This window comes from Grammomys surdaster, unplaced genomic scaffold (genome assembly GCF_004785775.1).
Source record: "Grammomys surdaster isolate TR1022 unplaced genomic scaffold, NIH_TR_1.0 278, whole genome shotgun sequence".
Taxonomy (NCBI): Eukaryota; Metazoa; Chordata; class Mammalia; order Rodentia; family Muridae; genus Grammomys; species Grammomys surdaster.
In genome coordinates, this window is record NW_021604719.1 from 11548528 (window position 1) to 11575210 (window position 26683).

Below are 26683 nucleotides of genomic sequence, written 5' to 3' on the forward strand. Positions count from 1 at the left end.
TCTCTCTCTCTCTCTCTCTCTCTCTCTCTCTCTCTCTCTCTCTCTCTGTGTGTGTGTGTGTGTGTGTGAGTCCTGTGTACCTCAGACTTGTTTTGAACTCACAATCTTCTTGCCTCCACCTTCCACATATTGGGATTAGCATATGCCACCAAACCTAGCACTGGATTTGACACCTAAGCCAATGCTGTTGTCCAGGGTTCTTTTTATTCAGTGTGCCTTATTAATCCTCCCAAGTCCCAAGGCATATCTGACCTCCATCTTGTTCAATTGAGTTATGAAAAATGCATCCGATGTCAAACTGAAGAGGAGGGGTTCATCATGTTTGCAAAAGCAGGGGAGACAACAGGAATACATTGAAGTACTTCGCCAGGCTGCTATACACCCAGGTGGGGACAGAAGGATGAGGTGAGGCCCTAACCTGGTCTTCCAATCTTACATTTTTCAAGGCAGGCTATCACCAGTGTAGCTGTCCTCAAACTCATTATGCACCCAGGATGGTATCAAACTCATGGAAATCCTCTGGCTTTAGCCTTCCCAAATGCTGAGGTTCTAAGTGTGAAATACCACAGCTTGCTTTAACACCAACTTATCCTTACCCAGAGCTGTATTGATTATGGCACCTTAGTTTTCCTTCGTTGTTTTTTCTTTCTTTGTTATTTTGTTTACTTTGTTCTTCTTGGTTTAACTACTCATCTTTCCCTGAGAAGTGTGTGTCTAGGGTATCAGTACTGTGTTACTAAGGACTCTTGAGGAATCTGCCACATAGGTAGATAAAGAGACAATAGATAACAGATAATAAAACAAATTAATAAAAAATGTTATAGATGCTTCCTGAGCTATGGAATCAAGACCCTTTAGGTCTAAACAGACCCAACATTTTCTATGAAGCATACAGTACTCCTTCTGCACAGTTATCACAGGAGATGAAGGCCTGGAACTTGTTGCCATGTTTTATGCCTGCCTTCTTACAAGTCACACTTAAAAATAATGGAGAGATAGAGATAAGACAGACAGACACATGCACAAACACATACACAGACAGAGAGAGACAGAGACAGAAAGATATTAAAGAGAGAAAAAGTCCACATAGAGTAGAAGAAAGGCTCAGGCTGCCTCAGAGAGATTGCTGTGTTTCCATTTTGCACTCCAATCAGTGTGATTACACTCACCATCAGACCAGGCACTCCTGTTACCCTTTCATCATTTTTCATTAATGAAAAGAAGGAAATACAAGAGAGAGTGACATCAAACATTGAACCATAACAAGATGGGCTGCCAGAATTCATAGTTAAAGAACACAAAATCAGGCTCCCTGACAAATCTTTTCTGCAAACTGGTCCTTCTACATAAAATAAACCCACAATTTTGCCACAGTGCAACAGGGACCACCTACCTCTTGCTAGAATATGTACACTCCCTACAGATCAAGTAAAATATAAAGAGTGATTCTACTCATGATGGGGGTCTGGCAAAGAGGCAACCCCTAGAGGGGAACACAAACTCTTCATCAGCAAACCCAAAACTTGGCTCCCAGGGATCAGACTTAGCTACAGTCGCTGAGTCTTCAGTCATATATGGTCCAGCCTACCCTCTCCTGGAACTCTGGGGTAGGTATAGGTGAGCAAGCAGGACAAGTAGATTCCCAACAAAGCATCACTTGAGCCCTGGAACTTTGTACCTTTAAATTCTCGTTTGGATCCTGTCTTGACTGCATAAATTCCCCATACTGCTTTCTTTTCTTCAATGCAAAGAAATAAAAATGGGGATGTTAAATCAGTCTCCCAGACTTAACAACTACATCCGACACATGACATGCTTCGTTGAAATTCCATACTTAGAAAACCTGCTGCTCACAAGAAACTACAGGCTCAGGGGGACTGGCCCAACTGACGATATTTATTTCAAGAAGATAGTTAATCCACAAGACGGACATAAAATGAGATCTCTTGGAAGGTGTACACTTTGGGAATTTTCGAATAACTAACCGGGGGTTTGAGGCAACAATACACTTCTCCTAAGTCATTGAAGATTCATGTCAGTCAATATAATTTTAAGTACCTCACAAAACTGCTTCTTTGAAATTAGACCCCTTATTCTCCAAGTCCCACTATCAGTTCAAAACTAAAAACAAAAAAAGCAAAACAACAACACCCTTCCTGGCAGTTGTACTGCCTTCCAGTCTTCCTATCAAGCAGGGGCTATAGAGAGTTTCATGTGTCTCTGATGCTTTCCTGTTTATAGGATCCTCAGTCTGAGCCTGAGCACTCAAACATCCATTGAAAGTAAGACAACTCTCACACTTACTGCTGCCACTTTGGTGGCAGGTTCCGAGAACATCAAACCAAGACAGCTGACCCTGTTCTGTTTCCACCCAGCTTGCATATCTACTCCCACACATCTGTTAGGACAAGAAATCATTCCATACATATACAGGAGAGGTATTGCTAAGAAGAGACTAACTGTCTGGAATAGGCATGCTTTTGTATTAGGCATGCTTTCATATTCTGAGAAGTGCCTCTCTTCAGGAAGCTGAGGAACCCAGAGGAAAGCTGTCTTTGTTAGGTCTTGTTAGACAAGTTGGCCACCGCTGCTGCACCAGTAAAATGAGACATGTTAATGTTCTTAGCCAGCACTCTTGACTTGAGTGACTTCAAAAGTTGTCTGTCAGTGGAGGTCTACATGACAAAACGCAAACTGCAGATGTACATGGGAGCTTCTGAAGAGCTGGCAGGATCCAAGCCTCCCACCAGCCTAGGAGAACATGTGGTGCTCCTTCTCCAAGGAAAGGAAAGTGGATCGTTGTTTTTTATTTTTCTTGTTATGACGCACATAGCTGAAAACTACATTTGGAGTATTTTGTAAAAATATTTAGTGAATATTAAATTTAAAAAACATTTCTCTCTATAAGCCAATCTGAGTTCCCATGTTTCAGCCAAAACCTTAACAGACAGGAAAAGTGTTTATTTGCTTTTTGGCAGTTTTTAAAAACTAGTTATATTCATCCACACACAACCAGAGAAGATTAATTACTTTAGTTAGAAACGAGAGAGTCTGAAAAAATACTGCCAGTAGTCATTTTATGTAGATGTTCTGCTACTCTGATAGAATGGTCTTCCCTCCAAGATTTGGGTACCATCATAAGAGATAGGAGTGGAAAAATCGCAAGAGCCAGAGGTTGGGGAGAATTGGGTCCAAGGAGTACCTTCTGGAAATGAGGAGGTTGCTGCTTTTGTGAATGGAAGCATCTGTGATTGCCTGGATCAGACCTGTATAAGATCAGTAGTCAGCAGTCCATTAAGGTAGGAGCAAGGGCACAAAAGCATCCATCCCAACCTGAAAAGCTACTGACAGCTGGGGAAAAAGGGTCAGTTTGCTTAAAGGGTGTGGCCTACGGTGGATGGTCATACTCCAATGGATGGCCATATCCATTAGTCTGTGGGCATTGGTTCTCAACCTTCCTAACATTGTGACCTTTTAATAGAGTTCCTCATGCTGTGATGATCCCCAACCATAAAATTATTTTTGTTGCTACTTCATAACTGTAATTTTGCTGTGGTTGTAGTCTGTAATGTAAATATTGGATATATAGAATGGTCTTAGGTGGTCCCTGTGGATCATTAGAGGCCCCCCCCCTAAAGGGGTCACGACTCATAGGTTGAGAACCACTGGTTTATAGGCAGTGGGTTTCAGAAAGAAACTGGGGTGGGGGAGGGACAGAAAACATGAACCTGGAAGGCGTGAGTCTGGGAGGAGTGGGGGGTATGTTAAAATGATCAAAAGCTATGCATAATATTCATAAAATTAAATATTATATACAAAAAGAAGTAGCTTTGTTATGGGAGACTACTACATTAAGGGCATGAGGCTAACGAGATGGACAGAGCTTCATGAGTGTGTACTAGTTTTCTCACTGCTGTAACTTGATGTCAAAGGAAGCCACTTCAACTGAAAGGGTTTGTTTTGACTCACTTTTTAGGGGGATTTCAGTCCACTGCAGCAAGGAAAGCCTGACAACATTCACAGCAGTGAGAGCATGTGGCTCCTCGCATGGTAGCCCAAGCAGGAAGTAGAGCATTAGACCAAACCTGTAGACAGTCATAGCCTTCCAAGTCTCAGGTCTAGTGGCTCACATCTGCCAACTATGTTTCAAAGGTTCTGTACCTTTCCCAAATGAAATCAGCATTTGGAAAACAATTGCTCAAAATGTGACCTTGACAGGGGATCGACAGACTCAACCCGTAACAATAAGGTGGCCCCCAGTTCGCCAATAAAAGTGTTTAAGGGCACAGATCTACCAAGCATGTCCTATGTCACGTAGAATCAGGAGCCACCTTTCAGAGACTGAAATGCCACAAAAGTGTCTCAGATACTTATTGAGTTGGGAGGCTTAATTATGAAAAAAAAAAAAAAAAACAAATGCAAGCATGCATGTGAATGCTCAATTTACCATTAGGTTATAAGAAGTTATCAAATGAGCAATCAGAGGTTTTCGTACCTCGCTGCACTTTTTATCTGCCCCTCTCTTGAGTCTCCTGAACGGGTGTCAGACTCTGCTAGATAGTTTACAATTGTGCCCATGAGCCTAATTCCTGCAATTTTCTTTGCTGAGAACGGCTGTCTGGAACCTAAGCTATGCCTTCTCCCATATTATGGCTTATTTTCCCTTTGCCAAGGAAGTACCAGCCAAGCTTCTTTTTGAACAGGAATGCTAGAGAGGGACGTATGGGAGTTCTTTGGTCGACATTACTGGTAAAAAGTACCCTGACAGTTCTACTTGCCAAGGGAGGAGGCACTATGAAAGGAAACATAGGAGGCAGGCAGAGGGGCGAGGCAGAGCATAGATGTGCCAGAGAGAAATCTGTACCCTGCTTGACTATGTCAAGTAACAAATGGTGTGTATTATGAATAGGTTATGACACCCAAAGGGTCGTCTATGAGTATCCTGTCCTCACTTTTTCGCCTTTGAGGAAACAGAACTGAGCAAAGAGACGTTGGGAAGACAAGCCTAAGTGGTTGGGGCTCCGGAAACTGGATGATGAACTAATATTTCCTCACTGTGGGTTTGAATCTCTGGTATTTAGCAGCTCCTTTTAACTTCCTTCCCTTTCTATGAATGCCATTCTAGACAGAAGCAGAGACCAAAGCCAAACCTTCCTATGATGGAGAGCAAAGGCCTCTACTGAGACAGAGCCCAAGGAGTCTGAACGGCAGCATCACAAGCTAGACACAGAATTTGGAGCTAAATCCCCTTTGTTATTAAAATGAAGGGGGTCCAAAGCTGGGTCAGGTGAGAAAAGGGTTCAAATCTTTCCATCATGAGCATTCACACTGGTCCAGTCCAGTCCAGAAAGGAGTTAAACCATGTGTCTTAGTACATCACAAATGTCTGTTTTTATAGACTTAGCAATCAGTTTCTTGAAAACCTACACCGGCATTGTGATTCAAAATCTACAAGTACCTCCCTTTATATAAAGATGTGTCATCCTATGAACTTACATTCATTCAAAACTTGAAGCCAATGTGAATAAGCACTGAAGAAATGTTAAACGAATTATATCTATTCCACAGAATATCCCATACCAACAAAAGCAGCTTAGAAAGGAAAAAGTGCCTTCTTGTCTGAAATATTGTCTTATAGCATAGGCTACAATTCCTGAACCTCCTGCTCCAGACTCTCAAATACTGAGATCACAGATATGCACAGCCACACCCATTGCATCTCCATGCCCATTACATCATCATGCCCATCTTAGGAAATGCTTTGGAAACAACAGAATGTGTTACACACTCAAGATAGTGTAAGAGCCAGAGCATCATGAGGCCTGCTGTAAGATTGTATCTCCTAGACATTACACGAAATCCATACTCAAGGTACTGTAACAATATGGCTGGCGGAAAAAGCTGGAGCAAGCACAGCACTTGTCCATAAACCCCCAAATCAGGGAGAATTAGTCTTTTTAAAATGTTAAAATAACTTCTAAAAATAATAATAGAAAATATTTTACACACGGATACAGAAACATATTTTTGGGTTTTTGACATGGGATTTCTCTGTGTATCTCTGGCTGTTCTAGATCTTACTCTGTAGACCAGGCTGGCCTTGATCTCTGAAGATCTGCCTACCTCTGCTTCCCAAGTGCTAAGATTAAATGTGTAGGTCACAATGCCCAGCTGTATGTAATGAAGAGAGAGAGAGAGAGAGAGAGAGAGAGAGAGAGAGAGACAGAGACAGAGAGAGACAGAGAGACAGAGTCAGAGACACAGAGGGAAGGAGAGAGGGAGGGGAGGGAGGGATGAAGGAGGGAGGGAGGGAGGGAGGGAGGGAGGGAGGGAGGGAGGGAGGGAGGGCACCATTCAGCATAGTAGAGATAGCAATAAGCCAAGGCACAGGGCACAAAAGACAGTCACCCCCTCCCATCCGATCTCAGTCATAAACAAGTAGAATTTAACACTTAAAATACTAGGCTGTCCAGATGGTTTAGCAGTTAAAGGTGCTTGCCGCCAAGCCTGACAACCTGAATTTCATCCCTGAGTCACACACTAGGGAAGAGACAACTCATACACGTTGTCTTCTGGACTCCACATGTGCACCATGGCATGCCTACAAGCTCACGTGTGAATTTGGCAGAAATGAATAAAGGCATTCTAGCATAAAAGCACCCAGGTATAGACATATGTCAATATAGTAAACTGACCTTTGACAAAGGAGCAAAGGCAACAGATACAGAAAGGTGCTACATCAACAGTGTACAAAAACATCTAGAAACAAATAACCTCCACAACAATATTCAGTATGGACTACAGACCTCGATGTGCAAAACCATAAAACTGAAAGATAACACTGAAGAAACTCTAGGCGAATTGGAAGAGGAAGGAAGGGAAGAAGAAAAGAGAGACAGAACTATTGTCAGAGGAATAAAAGACAAGCTCTGGACTGGGAAAGAGTATTTGTTATCTATCATAGGCAAAGAGCTCGTCAAATTAAATAGCAAGAAACAAACATATGTTTCAAACAGCCCAACCATGTTAGCAGACACACACTATCACAGAAGACAGACAAATGGTGAATATGACCATGGAGCAGGCTCTACCCCGGCATCCTTTAGGTGAATAGGAACTTCACAAAACAAGATGCTCATCCCATAGGTCAAAACTCAGAACTTGAAAACACTAAATACTAGGGTAACAGGAGCTTTTATTCATCCCTGGTGGGAATTCGGAAATGGTCCAGTCACTTGGCAAAGGCAGTTTGACAGAGATTTTTTTTTTATGAACATGTTATTAAACATTTGTCCTTGAAAGTGTGTCTAGTATCTGAGCTCAGCTTTTCTTTTGAATATGTAGGAAAATGCTACGCCAGTGGGAAGCAAAGAGCAAAACAGTTTAGTGGGGCTACATAAAGCTAATGGCTTTCTCAAAGCAAGAGGCGCTGATGGGGAGAAAAGGCAGCCAGTAGGGTGGGAAGAGAGCCTCTGTGAAACCTGTATCTGACCCGCAAAGGAAGAACACAGTAGCCTTCAGATCTCTAGTGAAAACCTCTGATCCATCACTGTTTCACAGAATCATCAAAAGTCGTGAGTGTGCATTTCTTCAAAAAGCATGAACGAATGGCTAACAAGTATTTGAAAAAATGCCCAACACTGCTAGCCGTCCAGAAAAATGTAAATCAAGTGACAAGAGTGCTGCCATCATAGGCATATGCTGCTAGGACTGCCAGAATAACAACTATTATATAGAAATCAAAAGACATCGTTCACATTTTAGATACTTACCCCATACCATTGAAGTCAGGATTTCAGGGTGGTTTTGCGCACACATGCGTGCGCACACACACACACACAAACCCTTTTTCCTTACTGTGTCATGATGTGGAAATGTCTTTTGATGGAACAGTGGATAATGAACATGAGGTAATGTGTGTATATAGAGGATTATACAACTCTAAAAGAGAAGTGAATCCTGCCATGTGTGACATCGTGTGTAAACTCAGTTAATGCTGGATATAATAAACCTTGAGAGGTGACTCTATTCTAAAGACTCATACACAACATTCTATCTGTAGCTAAAAATCTTAACAAGCTTAGAATGTTAACTGACATACTAAGAGTCACCTGAGCACAATTATAGATTTTTATACATTTTTGCCTTTACTTCCTACATTAACCCATTCAAAATTCCATTTATGGTCATTTTATAATCAGAAAATTTTAAAAAAATACTTTGAGGGTAATAATGATGAATGAATAAATTACTGCATTTATTTTTTTTTATTTTGTATGTGTATTATGTATGGGGGGATGGGCATGCTGTGACTTGAATGTGCAGGTAAGAAGACAACTTGCAGAAATCAGTCCTCTCCTTCCACCATGTGCTTCCTGGGGATGGAACTCAGATCTTAAGGCTTCCAGGCCAGTGCCCCTAACTTCTGAACTATGTCACCATCCTTGAATGATTAATCTTGATAATAATTTCTTTCGCTTCTGATTAGTAAAGTAAAATAGCAAGGTTAGAAGTTGAATTATTTTTTAAAATCTGACTTTACAATCAACAATAAGGTATTTCTGAAGCTATTTTTCATTGTTCAGACCAAACATAATTCAAAAACAACATATTCCTCACTGGAAAACTCCACAACTCCAACTCATAGAGATATCTAGTGGGTATCACTTCACTCCATGAATTTAGTAAACAGTCAACAAATCTGTGTAATTGGGCTTGTTCCATTCAAGCATAGAGGATCCAACACTGAAAGAGAGGCTGATGCACACTTAAGTAGTTTACAGGACAGTGGGACTGAAAAGGACAGTGTGTATACTTCAGCCCAGCTGACATTTGAGAATGACTGCCAAAATCAGACTAATGAAACACAAAGAAACTATTATCACTTCACATTTCAAGCTCAGTCTCCAGCTACCACACTGTGCTCACCCCCTCTTTCTACTCAGCACCTTGGGAAACCCAGAACTCCAATGGAAGGAAAGTAGAACTTCAGAAGGGAGAGGAGTCGTGAAGAGCAAGGGTCTCGGAGTCTAAATGCAAAGAGTTCACATTCAGGATCTCCCGCTCGCCAAGTGTGCTACCTGATACATGTCAACTGAGTTCTGTGTCTCCATTAGAATGGAGATGGTGACAAGGAGCTTTCTTCGGTATAAGTGAAATCCGTCCCGGGTGAATGCTCAGGTATAAAGAAAGTGCTTAGTGAATCAACCTTTTCTCTTATCCAAAACCCCACATGTTCACCCATAAAGCAGCAAAGAGTCAAGAACAAAAATGAAAAAGTCACTGCAGGAGGAGAAAGGTCCTGGCTTTCATCCGGGGTGATAAAAAACTTTTTAGATTAAATGTCATGGTGTTTCCCTAACTCTAATGCAGGGGAGAAGCAATGGATCACATCTTCAACAGACAGATTGTATGTTGTGTCAATTATATTTCAATAAAGTTAAAAAAAATTCAAAGGAGAGGAGGAAGGGAGGGAGAAAGGGAGGGAGAGAGGGAGGGAGAGAGGGAGGGAGAGAGGGAGGGAGGGAGGGAGGGAGGGAGGGGGAGAGAGATCAATGAAATGCTTCAGTTGATGTGTATCTAGATGGGTCAGTAGCTATTCTTTGCAAATAGTGAGCTCATTTCCATTTTGTAATTATAAATGTGTCTTCAGTTCAAAGACACTAACATCAAGACTCAAAATTTCTTTATAAATTCCTTCTTTTAGGGAAAAAAGGAAACACTTCAGTTTCCTGCGCATGCCAACTTTCTTCTTTCCTTATACCTAAGTCCAAAGAAAAATTTACTTTTAAATGCTTGAAGTTCTGTATTCAAATATAGTTTATCTTTGAGATGAAGCAACAAAAAGAGTTTTAAAATGTCTTTATGACTTGAGTTCAAGGCTTCTGCTTCATTACTTAACACCTGATGTCACCACCAAAGAATGGATAGTGATAACCAAAAAGTAAATGTTGGTCTAAAACAACAAAGCCAAGTCGAACTTGAAAAAGCAGCATGCTGTTCATATGGATAACAGGAAAGGTGGCTGCACTGGGACTTTCCAACCAAAGACACAGAGCCAGCGCTCACTGTGTCCACAGCGTGCCTACATTACTTCAGCAGAACAGCATTAATCACACTTCCCATCATTCTGTTGTGATTGCAAATCTGTTCTTAATTTAAAGATGTTGGATGAACATAGTGGTTTGCAATTGAAACTACAGCTACTTAGCTGAAGGAGGAGGATGGCTTGGTCCTAGGACAACTTAGTAAGATTCTCTCAAAAACAAAACAACCCCAAACACAGAGTAACCAGAAGTAAATACATGATTTGTGTTCAATGTACACACACTTTGGTATTTGACCTGGGTTTCCTTTCCACATGAATGTGCACTCTGGAAGATACGAGCTATGCACTGCTCAATGGTGGCTTTCAAGGGACCTTGCCTGTAAGTCGGGCAACAAAGGCTATGGAAAAGTTCATGGCTAGTGCACGCAGTTGTACAAATTATAATAAATAGTTTCTTTAGTCCCTCAGAACCTCCGTGGGGGGTCTGTTGAAAATCAAGGCTAGACCCTTTTTCTTATCAGTGTAGTAATTAAAGTACTATTTATTTTTGACAAATACATGAGCTGTTAAATTTCTACTGAGCACTGGTCACCAGCTCCAGCCGCCGGCTAGCTCAACGTTTTCAGCGACTGCGTGCTTATTGGTAATGGGAGCGGATAATGAAGCATGCAAGTCAACAGTGTCATTTCATGCCCCTGTGAATCACAGACAAGTTTATAACAACACAGCTATGAACCTCAATAACAGTTTCTCACCCAGCAAAGCATCGCACAAACTCCATGCTTAGTCACAGAAAACACAGAGTAAGCCTAGATTAGTACGTAATCTCTTCTCAAATTAATCAGAATTTTAAAAGAAATGTTCTGTTTGAAGTGGTGGGATCAGCAGGAAAATACAGCAGAATAAGAATCATAACACTGTATTTTAGACCATCCTCAATTATGCAGATCATTTGCCTTTTAATGAGTTATCTTGAAACTTACTACACTGCACATTTATGAGTTAGGAGATCCAAGAGAGGCAGAATTTATGGATGTCTCTAGTGGTTTTAAAAAAGAGTCATTTATTTCTCCAGTTAATTACCTTTAAAACAATCACTCCCTAAGCCTCACCCCGCATTGGAAAGCAAAAGCAGAGAACACCAGGTGAAGAAATTACTATATGGCAGTCTTCCTTTCAACATGATTCTGTCTTATTTCAGTCATACTCAATCAGCCACTGGGATTCCACTGTCTCCTAGGAAATTTCCTACTGATGATCTAAGCAAGGTTGGTTTCTAGTCAGGGTCTCTCTGGAGCCCAAGCTGGCCTCAAGTTCATATTCTTTCTGTCCATCTACAGATTGCTGGAACTGCAAGTGAGATCCACCTTCACCCGCATAGATGCTTCAGTAACATTACTATTGGTTTCTGGACTGTTTCCAAAGTAATTCAGTAGAAACTATAAAGAAATAAACCTATAGCTCCTGGCTCATTTTAAAACTCAATAGTCAAGTGCCTCCTATTATACTAGGAAGGATAGTGTCCATTGGTTGTTCCGGAGGACTGTCCTTCAAATCCTCTCTGGTTCATCTGGGTGTTCAAGGCTTCCCACATCCCTCACTACTAAACAAACAACTATGCTCGCCTTGCCATCGGTCAGCATCTTGGTAGATCTTATCAACCACTGGGTAAAGGCAAGTGTCCCAGGTCCATTTTATGCTTGGGTACTTGAGACAATGAATACATTTAAATTCCCTTAAAGAGAAAGGATCAAGGAATTTGCAAAGGACCTAGCATCTCTCTTTGTTCTTTTCTCTCCCATGCCCCCTCAATCACTTTTGGAATTCTACATCATCAATGACAGGTCATTATCCAAACGAGATTAATTCCCACATCCACGCCAGCTCAGCCTGACTCGGTGCTTAGAGTCTGAAAAGCATCCATTCCTTTCTCAGTGCTGAGAACTCATGCTCTGTCTGTAGCTGTTCAAGAGGCTGTTATTGGCAAATGCCAGTTTTCCTTTCTCCCCTCAGCTTTACTCAATTAACCATTAGGGAACTAAAAGGGAGGAGAAGGGTTGTTATAGTTATGGACAGTGGACACAGCTGAACCAAGTTTTTTCTTCCATATGTGGCCACCTACCCCAAAAAGGCCCAATAAGAAACATGATTGAAGGGCTGGAGAGCTGGGTCAGCGAGGAAGAGTTAAGTTGCCAGCACTCACATCCTGGCTGCCCTCCAAGACAGCCACCTGTAACTGCAGCTCTGGGAGTCCAAACCCTCTGGACCTGCGCAGGCACCTGTGCTCATGGGTACATGTCCACAGATGCACTCATGAGCACATAATGAAAAATAAATAATAATTGATGAAAATCTCCCAGTTAAACAAAATGCTAAAGAAAATAAATGTAAGACTCCTAAAGCCAAGCTCAACACATGTATTTACATACAGTGCTGAATTCACTAATTTTTCCTCCCTTTTTAAGAGCAAATTTTCAAACAAACTCTTATATTTTAGGCATGTGTGTCCCAAATGTCACGAGTAAAATGCTATGGAAATTCCTCCAACATCTGTGAGTCGTTTCTTACAATCCATCATGGCTCCTAAACATTCACCTTAGAGAAGAAAGATCAGAGTAGAATAAGCAAACACCCACATGTAGTAATAGTTTTTCTTTCCTATTAAGCACAGTCTGAAGCCTGCTAATTTTTTCCAGAAGCAACTTCACTATTAACACTTTATTTCCATGCACAACTTGGTTCTTGAACAACCAGAAATTCACTTACAGGCAGTAACTGGAGAAGCAAATACTAACTAAAAGAAGCCAACCCTAAGGAGGGTTTCCAAATGTAGGAAGTAGCTAAATACTTAACCCAATGTCTAGTTCAGTTTCATTATTCCTCCCACCTCCAAGAGGCTGCAAAACTATTCAATATCCCATGAAGAAACTATGAATTTTTGAGATTCAAATGTACTATCAAATTAAAACATAGGCATATACTACTTCCACACTATCAAGTTCTCTCTCTCCCTGTCTCTCTCTCTCTCTCTCTCTCTCTCTCTCTCTCTCTCTCTCTCTCTCTCTCTGTGTGTGTGTGTGTGTGTGTGTGTGTGTGTGTGTGTGTGTACACGAAACACTCCCTATGACAGTAGGAATGGATTTGACTCAACTCAATTAATCGGCCCTTAGTCCCAGATACCTGACAGTTTTATAAGTGTAAGGATAAGCAGTTGTTTCTTTTTTCAAACTTCATAGGACAAACTATTACATCTTTCTTTGCCCTTCCCTTTCCTCAGCCCCTAAGCCTCTCTTCTCTGAGCTCTATAAAATAATTGCCTCCAAATGTTTTTGCTTTTCCTGAAAAGGAGAAATTGTCAATTGAGTTTAATTTTTAAATTAGAGCCACGGCCTTAAGCATATTGTACTGAGAAAGAAATAGAGTAAATGTACCCTTCTTGAAAAATGGGTATTATTAAATATACATCTTAGGACTCCAGCCTCCATAGAGGTGAGTTCCTCCATTCTACAGAGACCAGGAATCTAGTTTATCCAGCAACAGTAACTCTATGAGTGGCTCTAGCTCCTTACACCACCAGCACAGGAAACATCTGCATGTGCCATGTCCTGGTGCGTGTGAGGCAGTAAGGACACTGAGCCCACCCATGGGTGGCTTCTACGCCTTGCTTCTCTAGCTATGAGCCAGTACAGAAACACCCACAGATTCAGCTGTGTGGAGGCACAGAAAACCAGTTCTATCAAATTCTGGAGATCACCAGGCACGGTGGCACGTGCTTAGAATTGCAACACTCAGAAGGGCAGAGACAGGAGGATCATGAGTTCAACACTAGCCTCCAGTATAGACTAAAGCTTTGTGTGTGTGTGTGTGTGTGTACATATATGTATATATAAATATAATATATATAATTTATATATAAATATATATATAATTATATATATATATATATATATATATATATAACCAATTTTTAGAGGCTAGGGTGGATGGGATATGGCTTTCATTGTTTGTATACTATCAAAACAATATCTTGGAGCTCTTTAAACATAGGGCCATAGTATCCAGATTCTGCTTCAGTGTATGCCCTGCTTTGGCTATTCAGCACAACCCCTCAACAACTCCTGCTCCAAATAATCCACTTTTATTAGAGGCCAAGGTTAAAAGTCAAAACTAAACAGACTTCTAGGCAAACTGAAAAATAACCCAAGCTGTCCCAGAAAGCTTGTGGCTAATTTTATAACATCTACCACCCAGCGAGGTTACACCGCAGGAAGCCTGTCCTATTCCACACTTACATAAATAAAATCATGACAAGCAATAAGCCCATTAAGAAACAGGAAGACAGCGACTCATTTTAATAAGTGAACTTTCCAAGAAATCTCAATTTCAAGTTTATGGAAGTTAGCTCATATTTTCTTCAAATCTTTCCCCCCCTTTGCTGAAAATCTTTATATAACTAATTAACTGTGATGTTTTTCGTGTCTTGATTCTCTTTCCACAAGAGGAAGGATCAGCCTGAACCCCTTCTCCACCATCTGCTCTATGGGAAGACTCCAAGGGAGGAAAACTGTACAACGTGAGGGGTGGGGCCCACAATCCAACATAATTGGTCCTTGGCCTTGGAAAGTTTAAATTTCTCTGCTCTGGTCTCACCTCTCAGGCCTGTATTCTCTCAGCATTGCATTAATTGGCTTTTCAGAGTGCCATCAAACCCAAACTAAAAATGCAACGATAGAGAAGATGGAAAAAAATTCTAAAAAATCAAATTAAAGTTTAGGCCTCATTTCTATTTAAACAAACAAGAACTAATCCCATAGGTATTTTCACTCCCTTTTACTGTATAGTTAATACGTTTTTCTTCGTCACTGGCACCAGCTACAATATTTGTTTTTAAGTTATTTATCAAGAAACAAACCATACAAGAATACATACAATGTGATAGTGGAGTTCAAAGACTTCTCCAATCTTGGTTTTTTCTCGAAACAGTGAGAGCTACTTCTGCCCAGCAATAAAGCCCTCAGAGGGATGCATCCAAGTCTTCGTAGCATGTATTCTATCTTCTTCCTTTGAGTTTGCCTCCTCTTCCCCCTCCCCTAATTCAAACAAGCCCAACTAATGACGGAGTCTCAAGCCCCTTCTTGTCATGCTCAGCTTTGTCCTGACTCTCACAGATGTCCAAGTATTTGTAGCTGTCATCCATCTCTTTTACCTTTGACCAACCCAGCTTAAAGAGGAGAAAGGTTCCCCATGTCCATTTTCCAATGGTCCTCTTGGTGTGCAGGCTGCTTTCCATCTCTGGGATTTGATTTTCAGTATCTTCTGGCATGTTAATGATGCACACCACTTGAAACAACCCATGCCATGTGCTCTGAGACATGTCGACCTGATCTGGACTATCTGCATGGCTGGTACTCTGACTTATATTCCCAATGGTGGTGATAGATGCATCCAGTTTCCCAGGGCCGTGTTTCCCTGGTGACTAATGGGCTGTACTTGCCAAACGGCTTGCTGAGTTAAGGGGCAAGAAAGGTTCTGTCTAGGGACACAGAAGAGATGATTGGCTCAACTGGGCCTTAAACCTTTAACCTTAGCTTCATTAGCTCTGAGTACCAACCAGCCCCAGTTGCATCATGACAATGGCCCAGTCTATGAACAAGGGGCACTGTTTGATTCAGTAGGTAGGCTGATAAATATAAGACCCAGCAACACAGAAACAGAAAAATTGGCTGGCGTACCATAAATAAAATGAACTTGAGCTCTGTCTCCTTGATACCTTTTGAGGAGAAAGTTGCTCCTGATCCCAATTCTCACAGACCCTCCATGTTAGCCCTCGGTATGAAGAAGACTTTTTAATTTTTAAGGCTCTGACTCATCCTCGAGGTAAAGGCAGCCAGGAACACACGACAGCTAAGCATTAATATTTAACCCAAAATGTCAGAGAACCTACAAACCACCTTCCTGTCCTCTCAAACCACAAGGAAAATAAATTTTCCTCACAAATGGACAGAAATACATCATGGAGAAGAGGGCAGAGGGAGAAAAAATAAAAATAAATTATATTTACCTTCTTCTGTTTCATGCCACACGATCCCTTCCAAATTGACACTGGTCCCAGGTTCACAGGGCCCAAGACACTCTGGCTCTGTCACTACTCCAACTTCACACGTATTGACACCCACGGACCGAGTCCGAACCAAAAGCTGTTCGACTGGTGCTGCAATATTGGATGAAGATGGGGAAAAGTAGGAGGGCGGAATCTGAGGTGCGAGACTGCTGGCAATCGGCGGCGGTGGTGCCGGCACTGTAAACAGGGGGTCAACCTGAAAGACAGACAGGCTTACTGCAGGGGTGATGCATTCTGGGAGTTCTCTGTAATGCAATCTGCTTACATCGCTTCTAGAACAGATCATCATTCTACATTCCATTTGCAATTATCATAGGCTTTGAGTGCTTTCATGGTGCCAAAATAGAAGTCGAACAGAAATGAGCATTTCGTGTTCTCAAGTCCAAGAAGGTGAACGGGAGTGCTAGCTTCCTGAATGAGAAGCAGGCCTTCTAAATTCACCAATGGACAACCTTCTAGTCTCTGGAAATGTGAATGAAAAATGTTTTGTAAACTTAACGCTCCTTCCCATTCACGCAGGAACCTAATTTTCAAAATCATAACATTATCTAAAGGAGAAACTCTGACAAATACTAATAAAGAACAATATCTATGTTATTGGACATTTAAATAAAGGAGATGGACTACAATTATTCTCAGAGTACTTTATAAAGCATAATGAATTAAATCACTACTAAAATATATTAACTTACTCTGCTGAATACATAAAATTTATAACTTGATTATACACACTGAAGCACATAAACTGAATATTAGCCTGTGTTAAGAACCAATTCCTAATTAAGTGTTCTAGCGTGAAGTTTAGCAGGAATTCATAAAGAGGATAAATAACTGTGTGTGCCTGGCATCAACATAACCTGAGCTCTCCAAACCACAAAGCCTTCAGTGGCTCATGGTATCAAGGCAACTGAGGAGCTTGACCAAAGCTTGGCAGCCCCACCTCCAAATCCAAAAGAAATAGGAACAGCAGCCAAGTACAAGACCTAGCTGTCCAAGAATGTCCCCTTGTTGCCGGTAGAAAGCCAGCAAAGGTGTTCTTCTCGAGTTTAGATGCCCAGCTGAGATGAAAACAAAGCCCGCATATGTACTAGACAGATTGCCAGCCATTTATTTGGCTCACATAACAACTGCTAGCTAGTACTGCCATTGAACAGCATTGATTTGACCTTGGAAACAGGTTATTGGTTGAGAAAAAGACAGAGAAACACACCTGTGTACTGGGCCTCAGGATTGCCTATGCACTGTGCACAGAAAATGGCAATGCACAGGACAGCATCTTGCATTCTCTATCAGTTGGTTAGCAGACAGTAAATGTTAAGAAGGACACACAGATGGTTGACCTAGTAAAACTCCATCTGTTGTGCATACATCCCTTGCTTCATAAAGTCTACTTTGCAGTCTTTTGGCTACAGATTTAATATTCCATTGTTTCTGTTGCAATGGGGAAAAAAGAAGAGTATTTCAGTAGACTCAGATGAGAAATTGTGCTCCTTAACTGGTAGAGGCAGTTGTCTGTGTGGGCTCCTGGATGAAATGACCAGAGGACCCTTTACAGTCTGCATCCCACCTAAAATGATAAACTGACATTCCTTCCTCTGAGGTATTCTAGATGCCAGAGAACAGCCCTTCACCCATCTGCATGTTAAAGAAACTTAATTTCCTGCTCTCAAAGCTGCCATAAAACTTCTTTTGCACCATACTTTTTATTGTTCTGCATTCCTGATCCTGATCGCAGAGTCCCAGAAAGAAAAGCCCTCAGCAGGGCCAAGTCTTAGATAAGGTGATTTATGCCTTAGAGTTACTGCCGCTTAATGTGGATCAAAGTTCGCACAGCAAGTTCCTGTTTAAAATGGGGCCTGATAAAGAGGAAAAGGGTTCTGCAGAAGGAAATTAAGGAGGGTGGGGGAGAGAAATCCTACTACAGTCTATTGCAGATAAAAACCTGTGTGAGATCAGAATCACACTACAAAATTAAAAACTGTGAGGTGATGGTTTAATGCTAAAAGGACAAATATGGAACACTTTTCTGAAAATAGCCTCAGGTGGCCTGATTCACAGCCCACACTAATACTGAGAACAAAGACGTGTAAGAAAACAGGCCAAAATAAAAGCAGTGCGGAGTCTGACAGAGCTGTGGTTCACAAGGACCGAATGGACAATGAATGGGACCTTTCTGGGTGCAGCGGATGCTCACACTAGGACTTTGGCTCCAGACCTGCCGCTAATTAGTCTATGACCCTCCGTAATCCTTTAACCTCTCTGACTAAGGACCACTTTCCTCAATTTGGAAAACAGATTCTTCAGCCTTCTAATGCTACTAACAAACCTTATCACACCTTTGTTTTTGCACTAAATACCCATTTCAACACAACCCCACTTAAGAGACAAATCGGACACACCTGATAGTATTTGTGATACTTTCAAATTTGTGATAATTCCAAAACTCAAATTTCCTTTTAAAATTTTTGCTGTTGAGCTGCCGCTGCCGCCGCTGCTGCTGCTCCTGGGGGCCAAAACCTATGGCCTGGTGCAGACTCAGTCTATGCTCTTATCACTGAGAGACACTCCCAACCCAAAATCTAAATTCTTGAAGAATTTGTTTCTGGGAACAAAGACGTCCAAATAAACTAATTGTGCTTATTTTTATGAACATCATCCAAATGTAACGACCAAAGCTGACTCAGTGGTAAGATAGAAGTCCCATCCAACATGATTTAAACAAGTAAGTGAAGGTTCAGAGACTTTGACTATAAATATGAACTTACTCATAAAATGATAGGTCTAAAGGCCTTAACACTTGGTAGTGATATCTCAAATATGCAAATCTTTGATTGACAAAAGTGAAGTATTCTCTCTTTTCCTCATGTAACCCCTAACAGCTATTTTCAAAAGAACTGCCCCTGATCAACTCCCAAGCCCTTGTGAGTCCTGCAGAGGTGGGGCATCAAGACCACCCACGTGGCCTTCAGCAGATCCTCCTCCCTACAGGTCACCAAATGGAAAGGCTTTTGGGATGGGAATTATAGCCACTCCCAGAGTGTTTTATTTGGCCGATTTGATATTTTTAAAAAGCATTCCTCTTATTGACCAATACTTAGGAGCTTCAAGAAGGATCTGAAGTTCGATTGCTCAAATATTGATTGGGAATGGAGCTTCATGGAGCCCACGCTCCTCACATAGGCCATGAGAAGGTACCAGGACCATCCCACTCAGTACTAGGGAAACTTGGGTCCCACTTTTGGGCAAGAACAGTAAGCTAACTCAGATGTCAGCCAGGACAGCCAAGTAGAGCACACCACAGTAGGAAATTCAGAAGAGAATCATCTAGCCCAGGAGACTAAAACAGAGCAGAACGTACTTTCTACCAGGTAATGCCTGGTGGAAATGTTCCTCTGAGGAGGTCTCAGTTCCCTCATGTATGTCACGGTGTTACACACAGAGCACGCATGCCATGTCTACAAGCAGAATCTTTAAGGGTATACTACAGTTAATTTAGTATTTGTTGAGACAGGGTTGCCTTAAACAGAATAATCTGGCTTCAGTCTGTGTTCTCCTGGTCCCCTAGTTCTGGGATTACAAGCCCCACATCCTGCCTCAGTAGTAATACAAAAAGATCAATTCCTCTTGAGTAATTTCTCAGGTCACTGATCTACACTGAGGCCATAATTTCTCTCGCCAGTGAAGCTTGTTAAGGCAGAGGACTGCAAACCAACCATTCCACAGGCCTGTCTGCTGAGGGGGCAGCAGTTTCTGAGCAGGGCAACTGAAGGCACATAACTAGGGTTTTGTGAACAGGAAGCCTGGGTTTAAGTCCTGGCACTACCAATTCATGCTATATGAGGACCTAAGTCAATGACAGCTAACATCAGGGTCAGAATCTAAGAAGTGGGAATGGTAATGCCCATCAAACCCACTGGGTTACAAGGAAACCTGAGATAGCTCATGCAAAAGGAATGGTCAGCACAGAGTACAGTTCAAATGAAGGTATTAAGTAACGACAAACACCTCCAAGGGGCTGCATTAAGACTGGGTACATCTCTGTAAACACTGTCTTAAAAGAGTGGCAAATTCCCCCGGTTTCATATCCCAACTCTCTAAACCCTACCCCCAACCTTACAAAGCTCCTCTTTATATGCTACTGTATTTAACATAAATCTGTAATCCCCTCTAAACGCACAGCGAAGTTTGGTTAAAATGTGTTAAAAGTATAAGAAAAGGGGGCTTAACCCAGAGAAGCTCAGCCTGGGGAAATACAGGCTCTTTCAAACACTGACACCTGGCAGCTGTCTGCAGGTTCAGTCCACACCCATTTTATAGTCTCTGACCAGTGATGAGAACATCCCAGAGATCCTGAGGATCCCTGAATTACCAAGAAGTCTTCCAATCTCCAATGACACCTTGCCTCACACGGCCTTCCCAAAAGTCTACTCCTGTTCACCTCAACCCCCACGTCCACTAAGGAGCTACTACTCCTAAACTCGGAGCAACCTGCAACCACAAAAAAAAAGAAAACAAAAGGGGGAGGGAATAAAAGGTAAAGAGAAGGAAAAAAAAGAATGGGCTCCAGCCCCTATCCCCCAAGGCTAACAAGCTTCATCCAGAGACTCAATCAACACTAATTAATCATAAATGAATAGAAATAACAACTTCAGGTGTAGAGCTATGTTCGAGGGAAGAGTGTAAGAAGTGAGACATCCATGATCAGTGTGGTGCAAGCAACATGGGCTTTAGAGTTGGAATCCTTGCTTGGTCATTCACTATGGATGCTCAGGCAAGCCACTAGATCTCTAAACGCTTATCTTCAACTGAAAAAACAAAAACAAAAACAAACCATAAATAGCCCCTAGATAATGAGACAAGGTGTCATTACAAGCAACCTTAATTCAGGGTGTAGGACAGACTTACACTTAGTAAGTGGGAGCCAGTGCTACCACCAGAATTATTACCAGCATGGCAAATACATCTGAAACCTGAATGAAAGAACTCGATGAGTGGTTTGGTCCTAAGAGGCCAAAGGTTAGGCTTTAGTACAAAAAGCAGTTCAAGAAAGGCAACTCTGAATGCCTTCCTAGAGGAAGAAACATACTTCTAATAAGACAGTCCTCATTTAAAACTCACGGGGTGGGGGTTGGGCTTATATAGTACTAATAGTGAAAATTAAAGATCAGGAAAAAAGTACTGGCCAGTTATAGCAAGGGTTCCTTTGTCAAAGCTCTTGTCTGTCATCTTGATGGGACACTGATGTAACCTATTAAAGCCCAAAAGAGGAAAGCAGCCATCTCGGGGTGGAGGTGGAGGGGGCAGGGGAAGGAAAAAAAAAAGCCTCGTAAGTCTAACAGCTGGTGGTGGCAGCCTGTCAAACTGAGGAAAGTTAATGTCAAGAACAGACGCGCCGCAGTCTCTCACTGTTATTTTTGCATGATTATTCCCAGGTGTTGGTGCACGCTGTGCAGTAGCCTGGCTATTTATCACGCCAGAGAGCCTAAGAGCAGGGGGCGGGGGGTGGGGGGGACAGGAGGGTGGAGAGAGGCGGGGAAGAGAAGGTTATTTACACAGATAGCCAGCACTTAGTGTATGTAATCAGAGGGCGGGGGGGGGGGGGACGACTCTGCATTGGTCCTGGCAATATTTTCTCTGTTCACCTTATTTCAAGGGCTTCCTGAGTGCTGATGAGCCCAGGAAGGCTCCAAAGCTGGAGTACTGGTGGTGGCTGCTTTTCATCACATTTGACTGTGTCAGCCAGGGAGGGTCGGCACTACCAGGAAACAAATACAGAGGGGTCTCCCGGGCTGGGCTGAGGGGCAATGCAGCAGGCACTCTAGACCAACAAAGACACATCCACGTGGCTCTGCGGCAAGAGACAGGCAGTGAGTGCTGCCTAGAAGACTGAAAAAGGAGCCCAGGGCTTCCCACAGAGGAGCATCCTCACTGCAGAGATCACCCCACCCCCAACCCCCACTCCAATTGGCCTGCATCGGGGTTGAACCCTGACAGGGCACCGTGCCCTAAGTTTCTTCCATCAGTTCTCACAAATCTCCACACGGGTCCTGCCGTTAACCCCTCAGTCCTGGGATTCTCAGACTGCCAACCGCCACAGGCGGGAGGAGTGGTGTTTCAGTTTGCACAGTCTCAATGTTTTGATTCTCTGAGCATGCTGGGGCATGGGTACTTAAGGCTCACATTTTCTTCATATCCTGGTATTTGGCTGTTTTATTAGATTGCCCACAGTCACCTCTTAATTTAAAACGCATTAGGTTCTGCCATAAGTGGAAATCTCGGCTTTTTTGGAGGTGACCACTGCCGTCATGGCAGCAAATCTGTGTTAGACAGCTGCCTGACGTCACTGTTGCATTAGCAAAGCCGGGTCGGCTTAAAAACATGTTCCTTAGACACTGATCTCCCTCTCCGAAATTAATCACGTTTAAATTTCCATCTCCGGTGGACGAACCAGAACAGCCAGCTTTGGTCATTATTCTTAGTTTAGCCTCTCCTAAATGTGGTAGACACTTCTGAGAAACAAGATCAATGCAATTTATGCTTTGGGACTTGCTGTGCAAAAAATAAAGGGGGTAGGGACAAACTCATGCTAATGATTTAAGGGGCCAGTTCTCCTCTAACCCAGAGTCTCCACCATTGCCACATTAGAGAGACAGAAACAAGATCCCCAACCCAGGGGCAAATTATCCAAAGAGCTAGAAATTCAAAAGTCCTGCCTGCCTTCTTGTTGCTTTAGACTTGTTTGTAGAAAGAGTTCACATTCTGAGCTGCTGTTTAACGCACATAACTTCAAGGGATTAGAATAGTTTTCAAACAGACATCATAGGCAAGATTATATTGTGCACTCAAGAGTTTTCATTTGATCTTCACAAAGTCATGAAGAGGAGAAGAGATGAAGGGTCTCTTACAACAACCAAGCCAGAATTTGAACCCACCAAGGTCAACCAAAATCAGCAACCTGCTCCAAATGTAAAACAGCCTGAGACAGAGAGAATGCTTGCCTCCTCCATAGAGAATTTTTTATCCTTTTTGTGTACACAGGAAGCTAAGGCACCTGAGTTCCTTTAAATGCCTACAGTTTGAAGTTTGCACACAAATACTGTGATCCCTCCAAACTCCTATCCCTAATCCCAGAGGCAGAGGACTTTATACATGAGTTTGAATCCCCAAACTCCAGGAAAAAAATGTTGGACATGGTTGAGCATACACCTGAAAACCCTGTGGTGTCGAGGTGGGTGGTGGATGCTATCCTAGCTCAGGTTTGGTAAGAGATCTTGTGTCGAGAGAATAATACAGAAGATGATAGAGCAGAAGTTCATCTGTGGTCTCTCGGAGGGTATGCAGAAGCACATCAATATACATACTACATACAGGTGCACACACCTTACACACACTCGTGCACACACACACACCTTACACACACTCGTGCACACACATACCTGAAAAGTGGAGGATTAGCTCCATGGTAGAGTACATGGTGTAACATGTATGAAACCCTGAACTGGACTCAGTTCCCAGCACCGAGAGGGAGAAACCATAGCTAAGATACTGCTGAAGCCTAGTCATAACTATGGCGCTGGCTCTCTGGGGCCAGGAAGACTGCTTCCATTTCCAGTCAAGGCAAACAGAATGCTGGACATACAGAATGTCAACAATCTAGGCTCTCTATAATGCTGCTTGGGGGGGGGAGGGTGCCACTGTCTATCAGGAATCACCCCAGATGTGGCTCTATGTGCAAGCACATGTAGAAAATACACTTAAAAAAACAGTATGTCTTTAAACTTCCTTGTCTAGCTTTGGCTCTTTTCCAAGCACCATCAAAGGTATGGTGTGTACTGATTACACCATTTAGCCCAGTGCTTTCATTTTTTTGTTGATTAGTTTTTATTTTGTTTTTGAAGCTAAACTCAATCTCCCTTCAAAGATGCTCAATATGTAATTTCATATAGATCTAGGCCTCAAGAATTCTTCCACCACATCCTATCAGTTGTCACATACTTAAGCCTCATTTGTGTTCTCTCAAAGATTACTGCACCATGGCTGAGCCACAGACACTCAATCTATTCTGAAAGTGAGTGGGGTGTACTTGGAATAGAAGCGGTAAATGGTTGGTTTTTGCATGCTGTTTCCAAAGATACTTAAAATATAAAGACAAGAGACAGGGAAAGGTGGTAGAGATCAGAGCAGGTACTAGAAAGGCCGCCTTCTTTCTAGGAAGAATCTTTTCACTATTCCCTTGGTATAAAGTTGAGTTCCATGAAAAGTTTAACCCAAATTCCATTTCTACCAATTAAGTCTCATTCTCATCTCTTCACAAAGGCATCCCGGAAGGGAACTCGGATGCTGCTCAGTAGAGGGTACCTATGGGAGCCAAGGGCTCAATTTCAACTCAATTGAACTCAGGCATTGTAGTTCCAGGGTTCCTACACTCCTATGAAGCCAGGTTGAAATAGGGAGATAAACGGCCATGTCTCATCTCACCCTGTTAGATGTGGATACTATTTCTTGGAGTTTGGAAGGACAAGGAAGAAAGAAAGGACAAGGAAGTCTATTTGGAGAAAAGCCTTTAGTTTCTGTTCTTAACTAAAATCCTTTCTCTGCCCAGGTTAGGTGACCTCTTCCAACCACTGAAAGGTAGTCCTGTAAAATATACTGCATTGTACAATATATGCCGCTAGTGACAAAGGGCAAGGGAATGTGAATCACGTCAACCCCTCAGGCAGTGTCTTGCAAAGGATCAGAGTATATTTTACCAAAGCATCATGGGCCAACCATAGATGGTAACAATTTTGACTTTGTCTGTCTTGGTATCAAATGCTTACCTATTTTAAAGGACACACTGCAACACATTCATTCCTACCACGCCTCAACTGAAAAGTCAAATGTGACTCTCCTCATTTGATTTTGAGAAATGACGAAACTGAAGTCCAAAAGAGAAGCTGCCTGTTCAGGTCAGAAGCCAGGGAGTGGGGAATCAGGGGAGAAGAACAACAAACAAACCAGAAGTCACGAATTTTCCCAGTAATGTCTATACTGCCCTGTACCAAGTTCACTATCACATAAACTCTATGTACGTTTGCTTTTGAGCATCAGACTCACCCAGGGCTTCACATTTGCTGGGTTAAGTCCTCCCCCAGACCCATAACACAACTCCTCCATGAGTAAATTGCAGTTCCCAAGTTCAAGATTACTTTTCCTTCTGAGAACAGAACAGATTTTAAAACCCAATAGGTCTCTCTCTAGTGAGAACAATCTTTTTCTAAAATATGTTAAGTATCCTATGAGCAAGTTTATTCACAGAATAACATACAGGGCAGGATGAGATACCTCCTCTAGTCTTCAATATTCATGGACTACAAACTGGAATCCCTGGTGCCATTTAAAAAAAAGTTCTCTCTCATTTGCTGTTGATAATGTCTCACACTTCAGCCTTAGACTTCCCTGGAACTCACTGAGCAGCCCAGGCTAGCGTTAAACTCTCAGCTTCCAAAGATCTGGGATTACAGGTGTGAGCTAACACACTCAAGATGTTTTTTTTTAAATCTTTTAATAAAAATGATGCTAAGCTATTTCACATTGAATAAAAGTAAACACCTGGGTATATAGGGGCACATGTCTGTCATCTCAGGACTTGGGAGGTGGAGGGAGGAATATCTGGAGTTCAAGGTCATCCTTAGTTCCATAGAACCTGTTTCAGAAAAACAGAAGAAGAGAAAGAGAAGAACTAACAGTCCAAAGCTGGAGACAAAGGCTCATAATGAAAGATTGTTATTTAACTCCCAATACAAGACATATTGAGCAACGGAGTTAATCAAAATATAAGGACCTAGTTTTTCTGACAGAAGGACCATGTATTGACCCCATGCCCTCCCCTTTGTAAGAGTTGCTAATGAAAGCTGCCTCACTGTTAGGGAAGTCATCCTCTTATCCAGTATCTTTGTCAGGTGCCTCTATGTGGCAAGCATTGTTCCAGGAGAGATGAATAGTCACTGCAGAGTAGAGAATATGGTCAGGGTTCAGATGGTCAGTTAAGCCCAAGGCATTATGGGAGCATCAAGGGGGTGGGGCAGTGAGTGTACTGTGGTGGATTTATAAACCTGTGTAGGACTTGGCCTAGGGAAGACATCAGAGGCTAGGATAGATCTACGCAATCCTGAATGTTACGCAATCCTGAATGTTACATTAGTTAAGGGACCGACAGTTTAGGGAGCCAGGAAACACAAGAGGGACTTAAAGAGTCCAGGCAAGGATGAGAACCTAGGGGTTTCTGTGAGGCTAAAAAAATAACGTGTGGGCTTCTGAAGTATGGGTATAGAAAAATCATCTGGCTTATCTGGTAAACCCCACATTGGACTCTATATGAAAACAAGAGAAAGAGCAAGGGGAGAGAGAGGGGGGAGAGGGAGAGGGAGGAGAGGGAGAGGGGGGGGGGGGGGGGAGAGGAAGGGGGAGAGGGAGAGGGTGAGGGGGAGGGGGAGAACGGGGGGGTGGCGGTGTGTGTAAATAGATATGGGGGG

At 42.3% G+C, this 26683-nt stretch overlaps 1 protein-coding gene across 2 annotated transcripts in view; it reads right to left on the reverse strand.

Annotated features, from left to right (window-relative positions):
* The window catches only part of Znf608 (zinc finger protein 608), a 107902-nt gene that overhangs the window by 44560 nt on the left and 36659 nt on the right, over positions 1-26683 (reverse strand). For both annotated transcript variants that reach the window (XM_028777185.1, XM_028777184.1), the window contains exon 3: positions 16110-16365. In XM_028777185.1, coding sequence (XP_028633018.1) covers positions 16110-16365 — 256 coding nt within the window. The remainder of the gene's footprint in view (positions 1-16109; positions 16366-26683) is intronic.